The sequence below is a fragment of the Ammospiza nelsoni genome, chromosome 1 (genome assembly GCF_027579445.1).
Source record: "Ammospiza nelsoni isolate bAmmNel1 chromosome 1, bAmmNel1.pri, whole genome shotgun sequence".
NCBI classification, from domain to species: Eukaryota; Metazoa; Chordata; class Aves; order Passeriformes; family Passerellidae; genus Ammospiza; species Ammospiza nelsoni.
This window is the reverse complement of record NC_080633.1, coordinates 120022104-120037006: the sequence shown is the minus strand read 5'-3', so window position 1 is coordinate 120037006 and position 14903 is coordinate 120022104. Positions and strand designations below refer to the sequence as shown.

The following is a 14903-nucleotide window of genomic DNA, read 5'->3' as shown; positions in this document are numbered from 1 at the left end:
CATGAGACAGCAAGAAATAACTCAACTTCTTTTAGCACAAATGCACTGCTCAAAAACATTGAGTTAGGTTAGCAAGTGTCTGAAAATCACATCCCAAAATAGTATTTACATGAACCATCTGCAATTACTAAGACAAAGACACTAACACTCTTGAAAAGATTTGTAAAAAGCACATTTCTTAGTAAAATGTTTTCAGAACACTGCAGAACCACATAGCCACCTAACAAATTAACACACAGGTTCCCAACAAGCAGTTGTATTTTATCGTTCAGCTACTCCTTAATCTGCAAAGAATGCACAGCTTTAACTTAACTTTCCTACATTGGTATAACTCCATTTTTAAATGAGAGTTGGAAGATGTATCCAAGCTTACAGAGTATAAGTACACAAAACAATTACATTTGAGTTTATTTAATATTGTTTGTTACTTTGGGGGAAAAAAAATCTAAGATGGATCACTAGACTTAATTTTGACTCATCTCAACCAAGTCATTTAGATATTAAACATTTATTTAGCAGTACCATTGACAGCTCTTACAGCTTACCTCTCCCAACAGCATGGACAACAGATGGGCCAAAACCCCGGATTTGGAATCCAAGTCCATCTGCAGAGTCAGGAATCTTCACTGTCCTGATACAAACAAAGATTTAACATGGATGTAGTAAAAAGGCAACATTTTGTTATTCAGCAGCATGTAGGTTGCAAGGGTGTAAAACTCCACACTTTTATTCAAATCAGTTTATAGATTTTGCAGCATTCATATTCCAAATACCGTGCACCACCAACATCAGAAATAAGAGCAAGCTGAGACAGCAAACCATCTATTTCACAGGGAAACTGAATATGCTGGTTATAATCAGAACACCACCACAGCTTTAAAATTCCTCCCAAACAGACTGATCTTCAGGTAAGCTGCCATAGCACAGCAACACTGAAAGCCCTGGAAGGCAGGCAGTCTCTCCCAGCCAAGAGGACAGAGCCTGGGGACCAGAGATCACAGCAGGTCTGATCAGAGAAGCTGCAGAAGACTGCAGAACTCAGACCCATATTACATTTTAACAGAATCACAGACTGTGCGGAGCTGGAAGGGACCCACAAAGCCCAACTCCTGGCCTTTCACAAACACCCCAAGACTCACAGCAGGTGCCCAAGAGAACTGTCCAAGAACTTATTGAGCTCTGTCAGCCTGATGCTGTGACCACTTCCCTGGAGAGCCTGTTCCAGTGCCCAAACACCCTCTGGGGGAAGAACTTTTTTTATAATATCCAACCTAAAATCCCCTGACAGAATTGCAGGCCTTTCCCTCAGGTTCTGTCACTGATCCCCTGAGAGAAAAGATCAGTGTCCACCCCTCCTTATCTTGAAGTTGCAGACTGTAGTAAGGTATCCTGTCATAAAAGGAAATTTTGTTTGATAAGTAGGACTTTCCTCTCATGAAGCCATGCTGGCTGTGACCAATGCCTGTGTTGTCTCTCAGCTGCTTTTCAGTACCTTCCAGAATAATCTTCTCCATAACTTCGTCAGGCTCGGAAGTGAGACTGACAGGCCTGTAGTTTCTCAGGTCCTCTTTCTTGGCCTTCTTGAAAATTGGGATGTTTGCCAGCTTCCAGTCAGCTGGCATCTCTTCAGATTCCCAAGACAGCTCAAAAATCATCAAGAGAGGCTTTACAATGACATCAGCTAGTTCTTTGAGGATTCTCAGATAACCCTTATCAGGCCCCATAGACTTGTACAGTTCCAACGGAAGCTTCAGATCTCACACTATTTCAGGGTTGGCTGAGATCTGATTATTCTCACAGTCATGGACCTCCAGCTCAGGGCACTGGGACCCCCTTTGGACCACCACCCACATCAAAGATGGAGGTGAAGAATAAATCAAACACCTCTGGGTTGTCCTTGTCCCCATCTGTGAGGTGACCATCCTATAACAAGTCAATGTTATTTTTACATTATCTATTGCCATTAATATACTTGAAAATCTCCTTATTGTTCCCCCACGGTTCTGGCCGGCTTCAACTCCAGTTGACTTTTGGCCGCATGAATTTTCTCCCAGCAGCAGTGAGCAGCATCTCTGCATTCTTCCCATGTCACTTGGCCTTGCTTCCACTGGGCTTACACTTTCCTTTTTAGCCTTATTTCTAGAGAATATTCCTGTTCAACCAAGCCAGCCTTCTACCTCACTTGCTTGACTTCTCAATTTGGGAATTTCCTGCTCCTGTGCCCTTAGGAGGTGATGTTTAAAAAGTGACCAGCACTGATGGACCCCAACAACTGCGGAGATATTTTCACTTGAAAATAATGAATCCCATCAGGTGTTATAGTAGACAAGGTGTTGAGTAGATCATCCTGTGGTCAACAAACCCAAAATCTTTCTGCTGACACCAGCTTCAGAGCCATGTATTGACCTAATGGATCTGCCTAATTCTATTGATATTATAGCTGGTTACTGGAAGAATCAACAAAATCAACTACCGTGCTCCTGATCCCTCTATCAATTGTCCCAGGGCACTGTAGTCTTTTTTATTGCCCTTGGACTTCCCTGTTTTATTTCATCGCTGCCAGTTTGAACAATCATTAGCAAAGAGTAATCAGAGGGCCTTAGTACACTGGAGAATTTTCCACTAATATCCCTTATCCCAGGCCCTTGGAGACAGCAGACTTCCCTGTGAGTTGGGTCAGGTCTGCATATCAGACCCTCCATTCCCCTTGGAAGGGAGTCCCCTATCACAACTACCCTTCTTTTCCTGTTAACAGAGGAGGTCTCTATGCAGGGTGCAGGTGGTGTTTTTTCAGGAGGCCCCACCATCCCAGAAGGATCTTGCCCCATCTGATCAGTTGTTTGGCCTACTAGGTCCAGAGCCCCACACCTGTTGTAAAAGGTACCAGTCCTACTTGCCAAATTCAGAGAAAGAGGAACCTTCTTGTGGTACGTGCTGTGATGTGCCTCCAGCCTTCATCTTTATCAGACCCCAGCTAACAGTCCTCTAGCTAATTACCCTGCAGGGCTCTGAGTCCATCTGCTTCTTCACCACAATGCAGGTTCAAGACTCCTGGGAGTCTGAGACTGTAGCATTGCTGAAAATAATTGATCTCTCTTTTGCTCATTCACTCAAACACTGCATAGCCTGTTCAGTTCTTCCTGTAGCTCCACCTGCAACACAGCTCCTCAAACACAGCACACTTTCTGCAAAATAACTCCTTGTAGTCCCCATCCTCACAAAGAGGCATCAGGCACTCCCAGCAGCCTGTGCCTCTCCTTGCTGAGTTTTCTTGAAAAAATATTTCATTGCAGTTTTTCTGAGCAGCAACAGAAAGTAGCTACTGAGTTTTATAAAATAAGAATCATCCACTGTTTGCATGACTTGTAATAAACTTACCAACAAATCTAACCAACAAAAACACAATTCTGAAAATCAAAATTCACATCTACTCCTTCAAATTAAGCCCTGAGTTCACCCAAAGTAAACTAGCATACCCCTGTGATATCAGCTCAGGGTCCACAAAAAGCAACACAGCTGCATTAGTCCTTATCAGACCCAGTTAGGTCATGCATAACAGTGCACTGATTTAACTTTGCAGCCTTTCCATCCAGAGCCAGTTCTGCTATTATTGCAGGGATCTTTGCCCCAAGCTCCATTTCCCATTGCAAAAGCAAACTAATTCAAATTGACGCTGAAAAGTGATTTTAAAATACATTTGGACTGTAGCAAACTTGATTTACAGGCAGTTTTGAATAAGAGAATTGCATCATTTCTTGTACTTTTTTTTCCTAGTATACATAATACTAGGCATTTGGAGATGATTATCATCAGAGGTGGGCTCCAAACTTCATTGAACTCTATATTTTTTAAATATAATAATATATATAGATAAATAATTTTTCACTTGAAACATTTTTTAAGTATAACATCATTTAATGTACTCATATATTCACTATTGGTACTATCTATTTGATTACATTCTGAAACTGCTTTGAGATGATGCAAATAACTATGAAAGATCATCACTGGCAATTTAGGCTAAGAATTAAGGAGAGAATTGTCTTCTGTGAACTCAGTTGTGCTAGCAGCAGCTGCTGACAAAAAGCAGGGAACACGAGAAACAAATTTGACTTCTGTGAACTCTAAATTCACTAGACCATCTCTCTCAGCCTTGAAATTCACTTACAAGTTGAGTCAGAAATTAAATCAAGATTTGCATTAAAGAAAGGCCAAGATGCTTTTATGCTTTCTGCAATCCTGTGGTCTGGGGAATTTTTAATTGTTATTTTCATTTGTTTGGGGGTGGGAACAGGTGTTGCAGTATCAGTCCAGATAAGCATCTTTGTGCCTTATTTATTTTTCTTGTTTTGGATGCCATTTTACTTCTCGAGACACCTTTGCTTATCAAGAGGAGAAATAAATCTTCAATCTGCCACTTAACCAGAGCCATTCCCGAGCGAGGCACTCTGTATGCTGTATGGTAACAGAGAATGGCACCTCTTTATTCTGTGGATTTTGAATAAAAAATTACTTCTGACAAATTTTTCTTAGTCTCCTTCTTATTTGTTATGTATAACCTAGCAAAAACTGCATTAACTTTACGAATAGACTTATGCTCACTTACATACTTAGTGAACCCAATCATTAGGCCCCGCTTTGTATTTCTTTTGCATAACAAAACTTGTGTTTAGGGAGAAATGGGCAAAACTGTGTACAGAAATGCATCTGTTTGATAAAGATGAGGAGCTGTTTACTTCCTCCTGCTGTTTACAAACCAACACACCAGCTGAAGGGGCCCATGGGACCACAGAGTCTGACAATGACAAACCAGCAACTAATCCCCAGACGCAGGAATTTGTTTAATACACACAGCCAGAGATAAGTGATCAAAACTGACCATATAGTCCATGAAATTTCATTTAAACTTGCAGTATCTGCATGTACTTCAAGTGGCAGAGCTGAAGATCTAAAGTACTCATGTGATTCTTTTGCTGACTCACAAATAGGATAAAACAAAATCAAGGCAAATCAAATTGCTTGACTTTGCAAAGTCAGATCAGATACAGCATCTAAAACCCCTTTACAGTAGTGCTCTCTGAAGTTCCACTGGTCTGAAAATTCCCTTCAATTGTTGTTTGCAAAACTTCCCAAAGGAATGACAACTTACTCTCGAGGTTTGGTGCTCACAAGAACCCTCAGGGGCTTTCTGCTGTTTAAACAGGCTTTCAGGAAGCAATCCACTTCACTGAAGGGTCGCAGGAAAACCAGGTCACCGTTAATGGCAAAGATTTTCTTCCCAACTTCCAAGCCTGCCATCTAGAAAATAACAACAGTTGTGTACATGTTTGCTTTTATAACCACTAACATTATGTTTTCTTCTGCTGGCATGCAACTCCAATAGAAAAACTGACATTCACATTTTGTTTACATTCTTTATGACTCCTTCACATAGCATGCATAGGGGACTTACACCACAAAATGTTTCTAAAACTGGTTAAATTCATGTGAAGGGTAAGTACTCATTCTGAAGAGAGCTAATTATAAGACCGTGGTATTAATCAAGATTTTGTGACAGTATTACAATATCAGTTCATTTTTTTAGTAATTAACACAACAGCTTTGATTGAGCCATTTATTTTATGACAGTACTCAATTTTTCATCCACCATTTTCCAAAGGAACTAAAGCTTCTTTTCCTAAAGACCCAACTAATATTTTAGTCAGTGAATATTTGCTAAGCTCCAAAACAAAGAGTTTTTAAACTTTGGTCTAACAAGAAAAGTACAATTACAGTAGAACTACAGGAGTACAAAGAGAGGCTCAGGGTATGGGCAAAGGCCAAGTGCCATCTGAGAATATGGCAGAACCTAACTGATAGAAATCAGATCATTTAATTCTGTGGCTGAATTATATTATTCATTTGCTGTGTCTATTTATAATTTAAATTTATACTCCACCATAAGATTTAGAAAGCCTTGAAATCTAAGTCCAAGTTTTTCTCTTATGAAAGAGCATCATACTTTATCTTTACATATACAGAGACTCCCATGCTGCCCAGTAGAATATTAATTAACCCAAAGAGAACCTAAAGCAATGCTACAGGAAGGCTGTAATATATTCATTCAGGGTCTCTAATCCCAGATTTTATCTAAAGCTTGATACATCCTTTACTATGAAATATGTCAACTCACAGAGTAGCTCTATACCCATTTCATATTCTACCAATAATGCTGGCTTCAATTATGATTAATGTCATTACTGGAATATTATAAAATGCCTAAAAATAAAATGACAACTTTTATAATATCAATCAATATGACAATTTAGCTGAGCAGAAAATAAGTGTCAAAATATGGTCAAAACAATATTTTAAATAAAAATAAAAAGCTAAAAAGAAAACAAACAAACAAAAACAAACAAATTTAAAAAAAGGAAAAAGGGAAAAAACTCATAGGCACAATTTTCTTGGTAAGTGCTCACTGTCACCTACCACTTTAGCCTTTCCTACATGATGTACAAAACATGCATCTGTGATGAAGAAAATAAAACAGGGAAGATAATTGATAATATTCCATACCTCAGCATTTGATCCTTTCTCCACCACTTTAATAATTGGCACCTTATTTTTATCTTCTAAACCAAAACCATAGGTTCCTTCATTAGAATTAATCTGTAAAATAATTTTTAAAATATTGTTCAGAAAGGCATTAATAAAACTGAAATATGTCTTGATTAAATAACAATAAACTGTCCTAATATATTGCCATTATGACCAATTTTTTTATTCATCAAAGCACACAGTGATGGTATTTCACTCACCAGTAATGACTTGGCTATGACATTTTCCACTACTTTCAGATCGTGTTTCATGAGTCTGTGCTTCATATTTGATCCTTCCATTTCTTCATCCGCATAAAAACGGAACAGCAGTGGTTCATCTTTAAATTCACTTTTCTCTAACACTGTATGACAGAAACCCAGACACATTAATCTTTATTTTCTTTTCAACTTTTGAATATCATGTCTTTCATAAACCATTAAATACTCAACATGCATACACATATTGAATGCTAGCAAATTATTGTGTGTGTGAATCTAGGGAAATCTTTTAACATAGACAGCAATTGTTACTTGGATTCATTACAGAGAGACAGGTATCACTAAGCTCATGTTTTCAACTAAAACATCTAGATTCCACCAAGCTGAGAAAGATGTATTAGCCTGAAATCATTTTAGTGAAAATACTAAGCACAAGATTTCTTCCTAAAAGGGATTTTAAAACATGATTTCGAAAAGTTCTGCTGGACAGCTGCTGAAGATGCTCACAACCAAGTTCTGGCATTCTCCAGACAGTGAAGCATGCTGGGTTTAGAATTAGAAACAGGTTTGCTGGGGATGTGGAAGCAAGCAGAACAGCCAGTAGATGCAGTTTGTGAGTTCAAAAGTCAAAGGAAAAAGAATGAACAATACAGGAGAGTATGTTCTCAACCCTTTGTCTAAACAAACAGATAAAAAGTATTTCTTCCTCTTTTCATTTCAGTAAATGACCTACTACTTCAATCCTTCCACTGAAATCTTCCCTCTGATGGTATTAAATGGGTCCTTATTCACCTTAATTTTGGTGCTGCACATATCTCTGGTCTCCTCTCCCTTCTTTGTTCTTTACTATCCTTATGATTTTGTCATTTTTATCCAATCTGCTTTCTCCCACTTTTTTGAAGCCATGATCCTTCATATCTAATTAATTTCCCCCAAAATCTCACATTTCTCTCCTACATGATTTTTTTATTGTTTCATCAGTGCCAACATGCATTACTTTCTTAAGACATTTCTTGCAAAGTGACTAATAAAACTGCCCCCACTAAATCCTTTAGCGGATTAATTCCACAGCACATGCTATAAAATTGGATATAATTTTCAGAGTATACAATAGCTATTTTTTTCCTTGAAGATTGTAGCATCAATCTCTTTAGTGATACAATAGAAGAACTTTCCATCTGTTCTGTAATATCTTTATCAGCCCCTGCATTTCCTTCCAACTGTGCAGATAACATTAAACAGAAAGTAAGCATAACTTGTAGAGAATGTATTTACTTACCATGGTGCATAAACCCATTATCACAAAGAGCTACACCAAATATCATAGCTTCCTCCCTGGTCCGGCAATCCCCCTGTTAAAACACAGTACACGTTTAAAATATATTTTAAAATATTAGCAAAATGGAAACTGTGCACAATGGCATCATCCCACAGGGATGGCAATTACTGTAGATTACATTTGCGACCACCACCATTATGTATACATTTCTAGCATATATATATATATATATATATATATAAAAAAGAGTATATACCTGTTTATCATAGAATGAGAGAGCAGTTTGGGTTGGAAGGGACCTTTATATGTATAACACTCTATAATTACAAATAAATAGGAAAAGACTTCAGCAAGGCTGCATTCTCCATAAAAATAGAATGTAATAGAACCTATAAGCACCAAAGTTTTAAACTTTTATTTTATGGAACTAGTGCCTGTTGACAGAGTGAGCAGGATATCATGTTGTTTGTTTCTTGTTCATTTAAAATGAAACAGAATTGATGGCAACAAATTGGTACTGACTTTTGCTCATCTAGTTAGTAATTTAGAGTTTCTCATTTAATTTCATTTCATTTTAAGCCTGGACAGTGTTATATGCTGAATCACAAAGCTAAGTGCCATCAAAACATTTCAATTCAATTTCAGATCAGAAAGATAAGCACTACAGCAATGAAAAGCATAGTTGATGACAGCTGATTTCTGTTGCTTTACTGGTTTAAGAGGATTACACTACATAAAGTGTTTGTATGTTGTTCACTAGCTTTCAAGTCAGAATTTAAATGAAAACATACATAAATCCAGAGGTGTCTACTTGCCTGGGCAATCAACCAATCTATGAATTTGTTCGCCATAACCACAGATTTGTAGGTTCTCAAGTGATAGTCTTTATCCCTGTTCAAAATAACACAAAACAATTTTTCAAAATCAAACAAAAGCTCTGAAGAAAGAGAAAAATACTTGTAATTTATAACCAAGTTAGTGCAAGCATGAACTGAGCACTTAATAATGGTTGAGTTTTCTCTGGAGGAAAAAAACTAGCAAATGAAGCCTTTCTTGCAGACAGAAAGGAGGAGGCTGATCACAACTTATTTGGGTGATATTGTCAATGGAGTATGAAGACAGGTGTGTCGCTCTGGGACTATTCTAATGAGGTAATGGTGTATTAGTAAAGGAGTGCACTGTAATATATACAGGAAGCATATAAGCATATCCATCAGGACCTAGGAGGCTCTAGAAGTCCATTAAAAAAGTTATATTGAGCAGAGTTGGCAGCCATTTAGTGGTTCAGTTATGCTTTTTGTCTTGACAGCGTTTCAGTCTTATGTGATTGCTCTCAAAAGACCAATCATGAAAGGGTGGGTTAGGTTCCTACATTCAAACACAGTATCTTCAGATACTTCTTCCAAATTACTCCCTCAGGATTTCCCAATTGCACTCACCTAATTACTGGGGTAAAGAGACTGTGAAGGCGACAGTACAGTCGTACACCCTGTTAAAGAGAAAGAGGTGGTGAGTCAACCACACACTCACACAGACAAGAGGCAGGGACATAGTAAGGAAGTCTGAATGCTGTTAGTGGATTTCATTTTCATATTAAAAAGATCTGTTCAAATTTCTATGTATTTTCATGTGCCAAACAATATTCCCCGATAACAATATTGATGAATAAATTATGAGAACAAACACATTTCCCATCTAACCTAAGCTTACTGAGACACATGCAAAACAGATTAGCTTTAAGGTAGGATTAAAAAATTCTGAAGGTTTGAAATACTTAAAAAGAAAAGCACACAAAAAATAAATCAACATTTCCATGCATTAAGGCTGTCCCAAACCGTAGTTGCTATTCTACACACAGCTGTGTAATTACCACTGCATTTCATTATACGCATCAATACTTTGCTTACAAATTAGAATTATAACTAATCAATTTTTAAAATGCAAAAAGATTTAAATATTAGAAATGTTTTCTATTAAAAGCAAATAAATTATACATCTGCAGTAGTTTAAGAAACTACCATCGGAAAATTGTATTTTAAAAAATAAAAACACATTAGTATTACTTATAAAACTATCAAAAAGCAATTATGTTTACAATATGCAAGTATAATGACTAAAAGTTGTGTCAAATTAGATTCCACCCTACTTTGCTCTGCCTGGGAGTTCAGTATTGTAGATTCCTCTAGATGCACTTCATATTAACAAGTGGAGCAAAAATTAAATTAAACTGCAGCAAAAATTAAATTATACTGCAGTGTAATACCCAAATGCAGACATTTGCTACTGACTCCAAATCATGACAAATTTGAATATTAATGAGTTTAAAGGAAAGTTTGATCAATCTTTTCATTGTCGCCAGTAACATAGATGGGTAGTATAACCTATTCTGTCTAAACATCTATGTGACTATAGATTTACTGCCTAGTTAGGACACTAACAAAGGACACTCAGATTTTAGAGAAATCTGAAAGCAGTTTCCGACATATATCTTCATATCTATGAGAAGAGACTGAAAAAAAAAACAGACTCAACCTCAGCTTCAGGATTACCCAGAAACACAAGCAAAGCATCCTGCATATTAAACCACTGAATAGCAACTATAACTACATAATAGTAAATTATTAGTAAACTGTAATTTTGTATTTAAAATGTGCAAAAATTAACCAAAAGCTTACAAATGAAAAACTGAATTTGATTCACATAAATATAGATTGGTAACAGTGAGGGGATGTTGTTTATCCCAGCAAATCTTACATTACTTTTCAAGCAGAATCTCAGTTTCTGATGTGCTCTTTCCAATAATAGCAACTATTTTATTCTGTACCTTGGAGATGACATCCTGCATCTCATTTCTGGGATAGTATGTTCCATCATCATATCGGAATCTGTACAGCATGTGTTCAGGTTTGAATTGGTGCTTATCTGTAACTAAATTAAAAGGATAAAAGGCATTGTTAGATGACTTTCTGAAGAAACCAAGGAGAGAGAGGAAGGTCAGCATCATTTCTTTTAATAAGAGCCCTAAACACATCAGTAGGTATATTTCAAACAGGGAGGCCAGGAAGCCCAGTGAGATCATCTGCCCTAAGCTCCTTTCAGCCACTGATGACAATATTTCTTACAACATTTAAGTAGTACAGAAGAAAACAAACAGTTTCAAGTCACAGGGCAAAGAATAAGGAGGACAATCAGGGGACAGCATGAAAAATGAGGCCCTCAGTTCCTTTTAGTCTTCAGTGCTTCTGCAGAGTTTATCTAGCAAATAGCCAAAGAAGCCTTATTTTGCAACTATTAATATTATTTTTCCACATTATGTTCTGTCCTCATTCTTGAAGAGGTCAATCTCAGATGATTCAGTAAATATACAAACACAACACATTTGACCAGTCTTGCAGTGGGAACAAAGGAGAGAGGAACATCTCTCTACATAGAGCCACCTAAACGTTGTAAGTGCAAGAGACTGGCAATTGTTATGAAGATGTTGATAATCTATTTCCCCAAGGACCTGGGAAAAATGATGTTAACAGGTGGAATTCCAAAGTTTCACAAGGTTCTGGCAACAAACCTCACAACTTCAAGTGTTTTGTGAAAACAAGTCATATCTTAGGATACAAAAGTTCTCCTGGAAACTGCACAGCTGCAAATCTTTCTGAAAAACAGCTGATCCATTTGATGGTTGAGGACAGGCTTAGGCACTATCTCCATCCTAAGATAACTGCTTTATTAATTACAGCTTCACTTGCAGTTGTAAGCTTAAATTTTGAAAGTCAATTTACATGTCATCAACTGATAAAGGAGGGTCCTGTAATGTCTTCATTTATCAGAGTAATACACCTGAGAGAGTTAGGTAATTCTGTGCATGCCTTCTTATAACAACTGACTAAGCCATCGTACATAATCCTCTTCCAAAAATTTAGTTAGGCATCATAAACTTTGTATAGTGAGGTGCCTTTCGTCTGTGTCATTTTTCATGCCCCTTCAAGCTCCTCAGTATTTCCACACATCATCAGATACACAGACATAAAAACTGAACTTCATATATGAAGTCATGTGCAAGAGCAAAATAACATCTCTACCTGCATTTGATATACCTACTAATAGTAAAGCCCAGGACACTATTCCAATTGCCTTGAAGTGATGGTTATTCAAAATAATTCCTAAGCTCTTTCACATATCATTGCCTCTAAATACATGAGATACAGACTACAAAATTTTCACATACAATGCCTAACATAAGTATCTATGTGAATTTTAATGGATTGTGACCATTTAACTAAAAAAAAAACATGTCTTCTAGCTCTATAATTAAAAAATATTCCTACTGTTCAAGAAAAATAATGTATTCCAACAGATTAACAAATATGAAAGAGTTCTTTATAACCAGCAAGTTCTGAAAATAAAAATAAAAAAAAAATCAAGACAGTTTTCTTAAAGCCAAATTATTCCTCAGTCTTACAGGGATGTGCTGGGAGGGAACAAGGATGACAAAGCACGTTTCCTTTCTTGCATGCCCATGACAAACAGAGGAGGCTATGCCCTCTGAGGAGCACATGTACAACTCTGTCTCTGCAGTCCCAAGTTACCAGAGTGCGCCAGAAACTAAGGGAGTAGCTCCACAGAGCTGGGACTTGCTGGGTTTCAAAAACTTGAGCTCACAAAATGCTGCATTACCACTAAATAAGGAAGTCCAAGTTGCTTTGTGTGTCATTTCCAACACTGCACGCACATTTATGCTGGGATATGTATTTATATGGCATACACTACATAAAGGGAACTGATCAAGATTTAAACTGGTCTTTTCTTTTAATTTTTTTGCAAAGGCAATTTAAAATCAGATCATTACATCAGTCCAAGGAACAGCCACATAAATACCTATTCATTTTAAAACTATCTGATAGTCAGTTTATTTTTGTAACTACAAAGCTCCTTAATCCAATGAGACAAGGTTTCCATCTCTAATCAGCTGCAGCGAGAGGACAAAGTACCTCACTCCATTGAATGGTATCAGTCATTTCAGATATCAGAGAATTCCACAAGGTAGATTTAAAATAGCAGCAGACAAACAGATTTTTCCCCTTATATAAAAGTGGAGGGGGGAAAAAAAGGAAAAACTGTAACTTTTCTGCTTGCTAGAGTTCACACATCAGGAAGAACAACAATGTCCATCACAACATGATTCTGTCACTGCTAGAATGAACTCCAGCACAGTGACAATAATGGCCAGCCTACTGAATATGCAAGTTCTCAACAAAGGCCTCTACAATATTTGCAATGTAAATAACAGCCAAACGTTCTTCCTCCCTTGCTCCCTCTGTGAAAACAGATGGTTCATTCAACTTTATTTTAGGAATGCTATTTTCAGTGAACTACAGCTGGATTCACTATTCAAAGTAGCATGTCTGGCTCACATTTCTATGCTCTGATATAATTACCCTTTTATCTCATGAAGTTACACAATATTCATTTAACTTTGCATTGAGAAAATCTATGGGTGTATTTAGGATATAAATTACAAGATCAGGAGAAGAATCTCTGGCAACAGAATCATTCCATTGAAAACAGTTCAGTGTGTGTAGTAAACATAATAGCATCTGACATTTGAATGATTGTGGAAGACAATAATGTAGACTGACATTAAAGAAATGATGACTACATGACTACTGATTAATAACCTTAATATTTTTCCTCCTACTTTGCATATGTTTAAAACACACACAACTCAGTGGCACTATGTTTCTCCCACTTTCTTTCCAGTCAAGGACACTAAAATCATTCCAAAGAACTTAAATTAAGTATTAAATTAGTCACTGGCTGGAGCACAGAAGTATTAAAATGTATATTATCAAAGATTCCATCTAAATTTACATCCTGGATCTATGATAGTGTGGTAACTAACTTGACAGCTTTGTTTTGAGTGATTGTACCTATCAGATTCTGTAAAACATGGCTTCAAAGAAGCTTCTCCAGTTTACTTATATGGTCCTGTTAGACTCTACCTTGTAATAACAACAGAGATAAGGACATGTTCTAGTAGGAAAAAAATGTTGCCAATGCAAACTACCTGCAGAAATCAAACCTTCTTACTGGCTAAAAAAAATGAAACCTCTGAGTGATACTTTTCTCCACAATAAACTAAATGCAGAGAGTTGATTGCAGATTTCAGCATCAAAATAGCAATTTTAGTAACTATACAATGTAGTGAAGAGAAGGCCTTAAAATACAAAAGATTAAATTGTTAGGTTACAGATTCATCAGCTCCACTTGTGACATCTAACAGATGAGCAGGCTCATTTATCAAAACAGCCAGCTGTGACTCACTGCCATGTAAAATTCTTAGTTGAACACCTTCCCTAAAATGCCTGGCCTTAATAAAGGTTAGAATCCGTACAAGCAGTGTACTACTCTGTGTTTCCCCAGAGTTTTTTTTGATTACAAAAGAACGGCAATGTTTCTCTATGTCATTTTCATCCTTTCCTTAACATCCTGATGTTGTGATCCCAACAGCAGAGAGAAAATCTGATTAAATCAGTGGAGCCTTTCCCAGCAAATCTGCTATGGACATGGACAATGGCCCCATGAGGCCCCTGGAAGGATATAATGCAGATTCCACAAGCTGTCTTGTGTTAACAAGACCATCTTTTAGTCAAACAAAATTAAGTCCATTCTACTTACAGCAATCATCTTGAAAACATGTAAGTTAAAACTAACTCTATTTACCGTGGTGAATAATGCCGTTCTCTAGTAAAGCTTGGCCAAGATGAACACCTTCTTCAGACTTGTGTATCTCTCCAATTTCCAACAGCCAGGACACAAATTCGCTGAAA

General features: G+C 37.1%; 1 protein-coding gene across 2 annotated transcripts in view; it reads right to left on the bottom strand.

The window, feature by feature from the left end:
* PREX2 (phosphatidylinositol-3,4,5-trisphosphate dependent Rac exchange factor 2) overlaps positions 1-14903 on the bottom strand; it is a 171511-nt gene that overhangs the window by 84864 nt on the left and 71744 nt on the right. For both annotated transcript variants that reach the window (XM_059490731.1, XM_059490739.1), the window contains 9 exons: positions 14797-14897; positions 10904-11007; positions 9519-9568; positions 8895-8970; positions 8080-8152; positions 6801-6943; positions 6559-6651; positions 5150-5298; positions 546-631 (listed from right to left, as the gene is read on the bottom strand). In XM_059490731.1, the coding sequence (XP_059346714.1) occupies positions 546-631; positions 5150-5298; positions 6559-6651; positions 6801-6943; positions 8080-8152; positions 8895-8970; positions 9519-9568; positions 10904-11007; positions 14797-14897 (875 nt within the window). The remainder of the gene's footprint in view (positions 1-545; positions 632-5149; positions 5299-6558; positions 6652-6800; positions 6944-8079; positions 8153-8894; positions 8971-9518; positions 9569-10903; positions 11008-14796; positions 14898-14903) is intronic.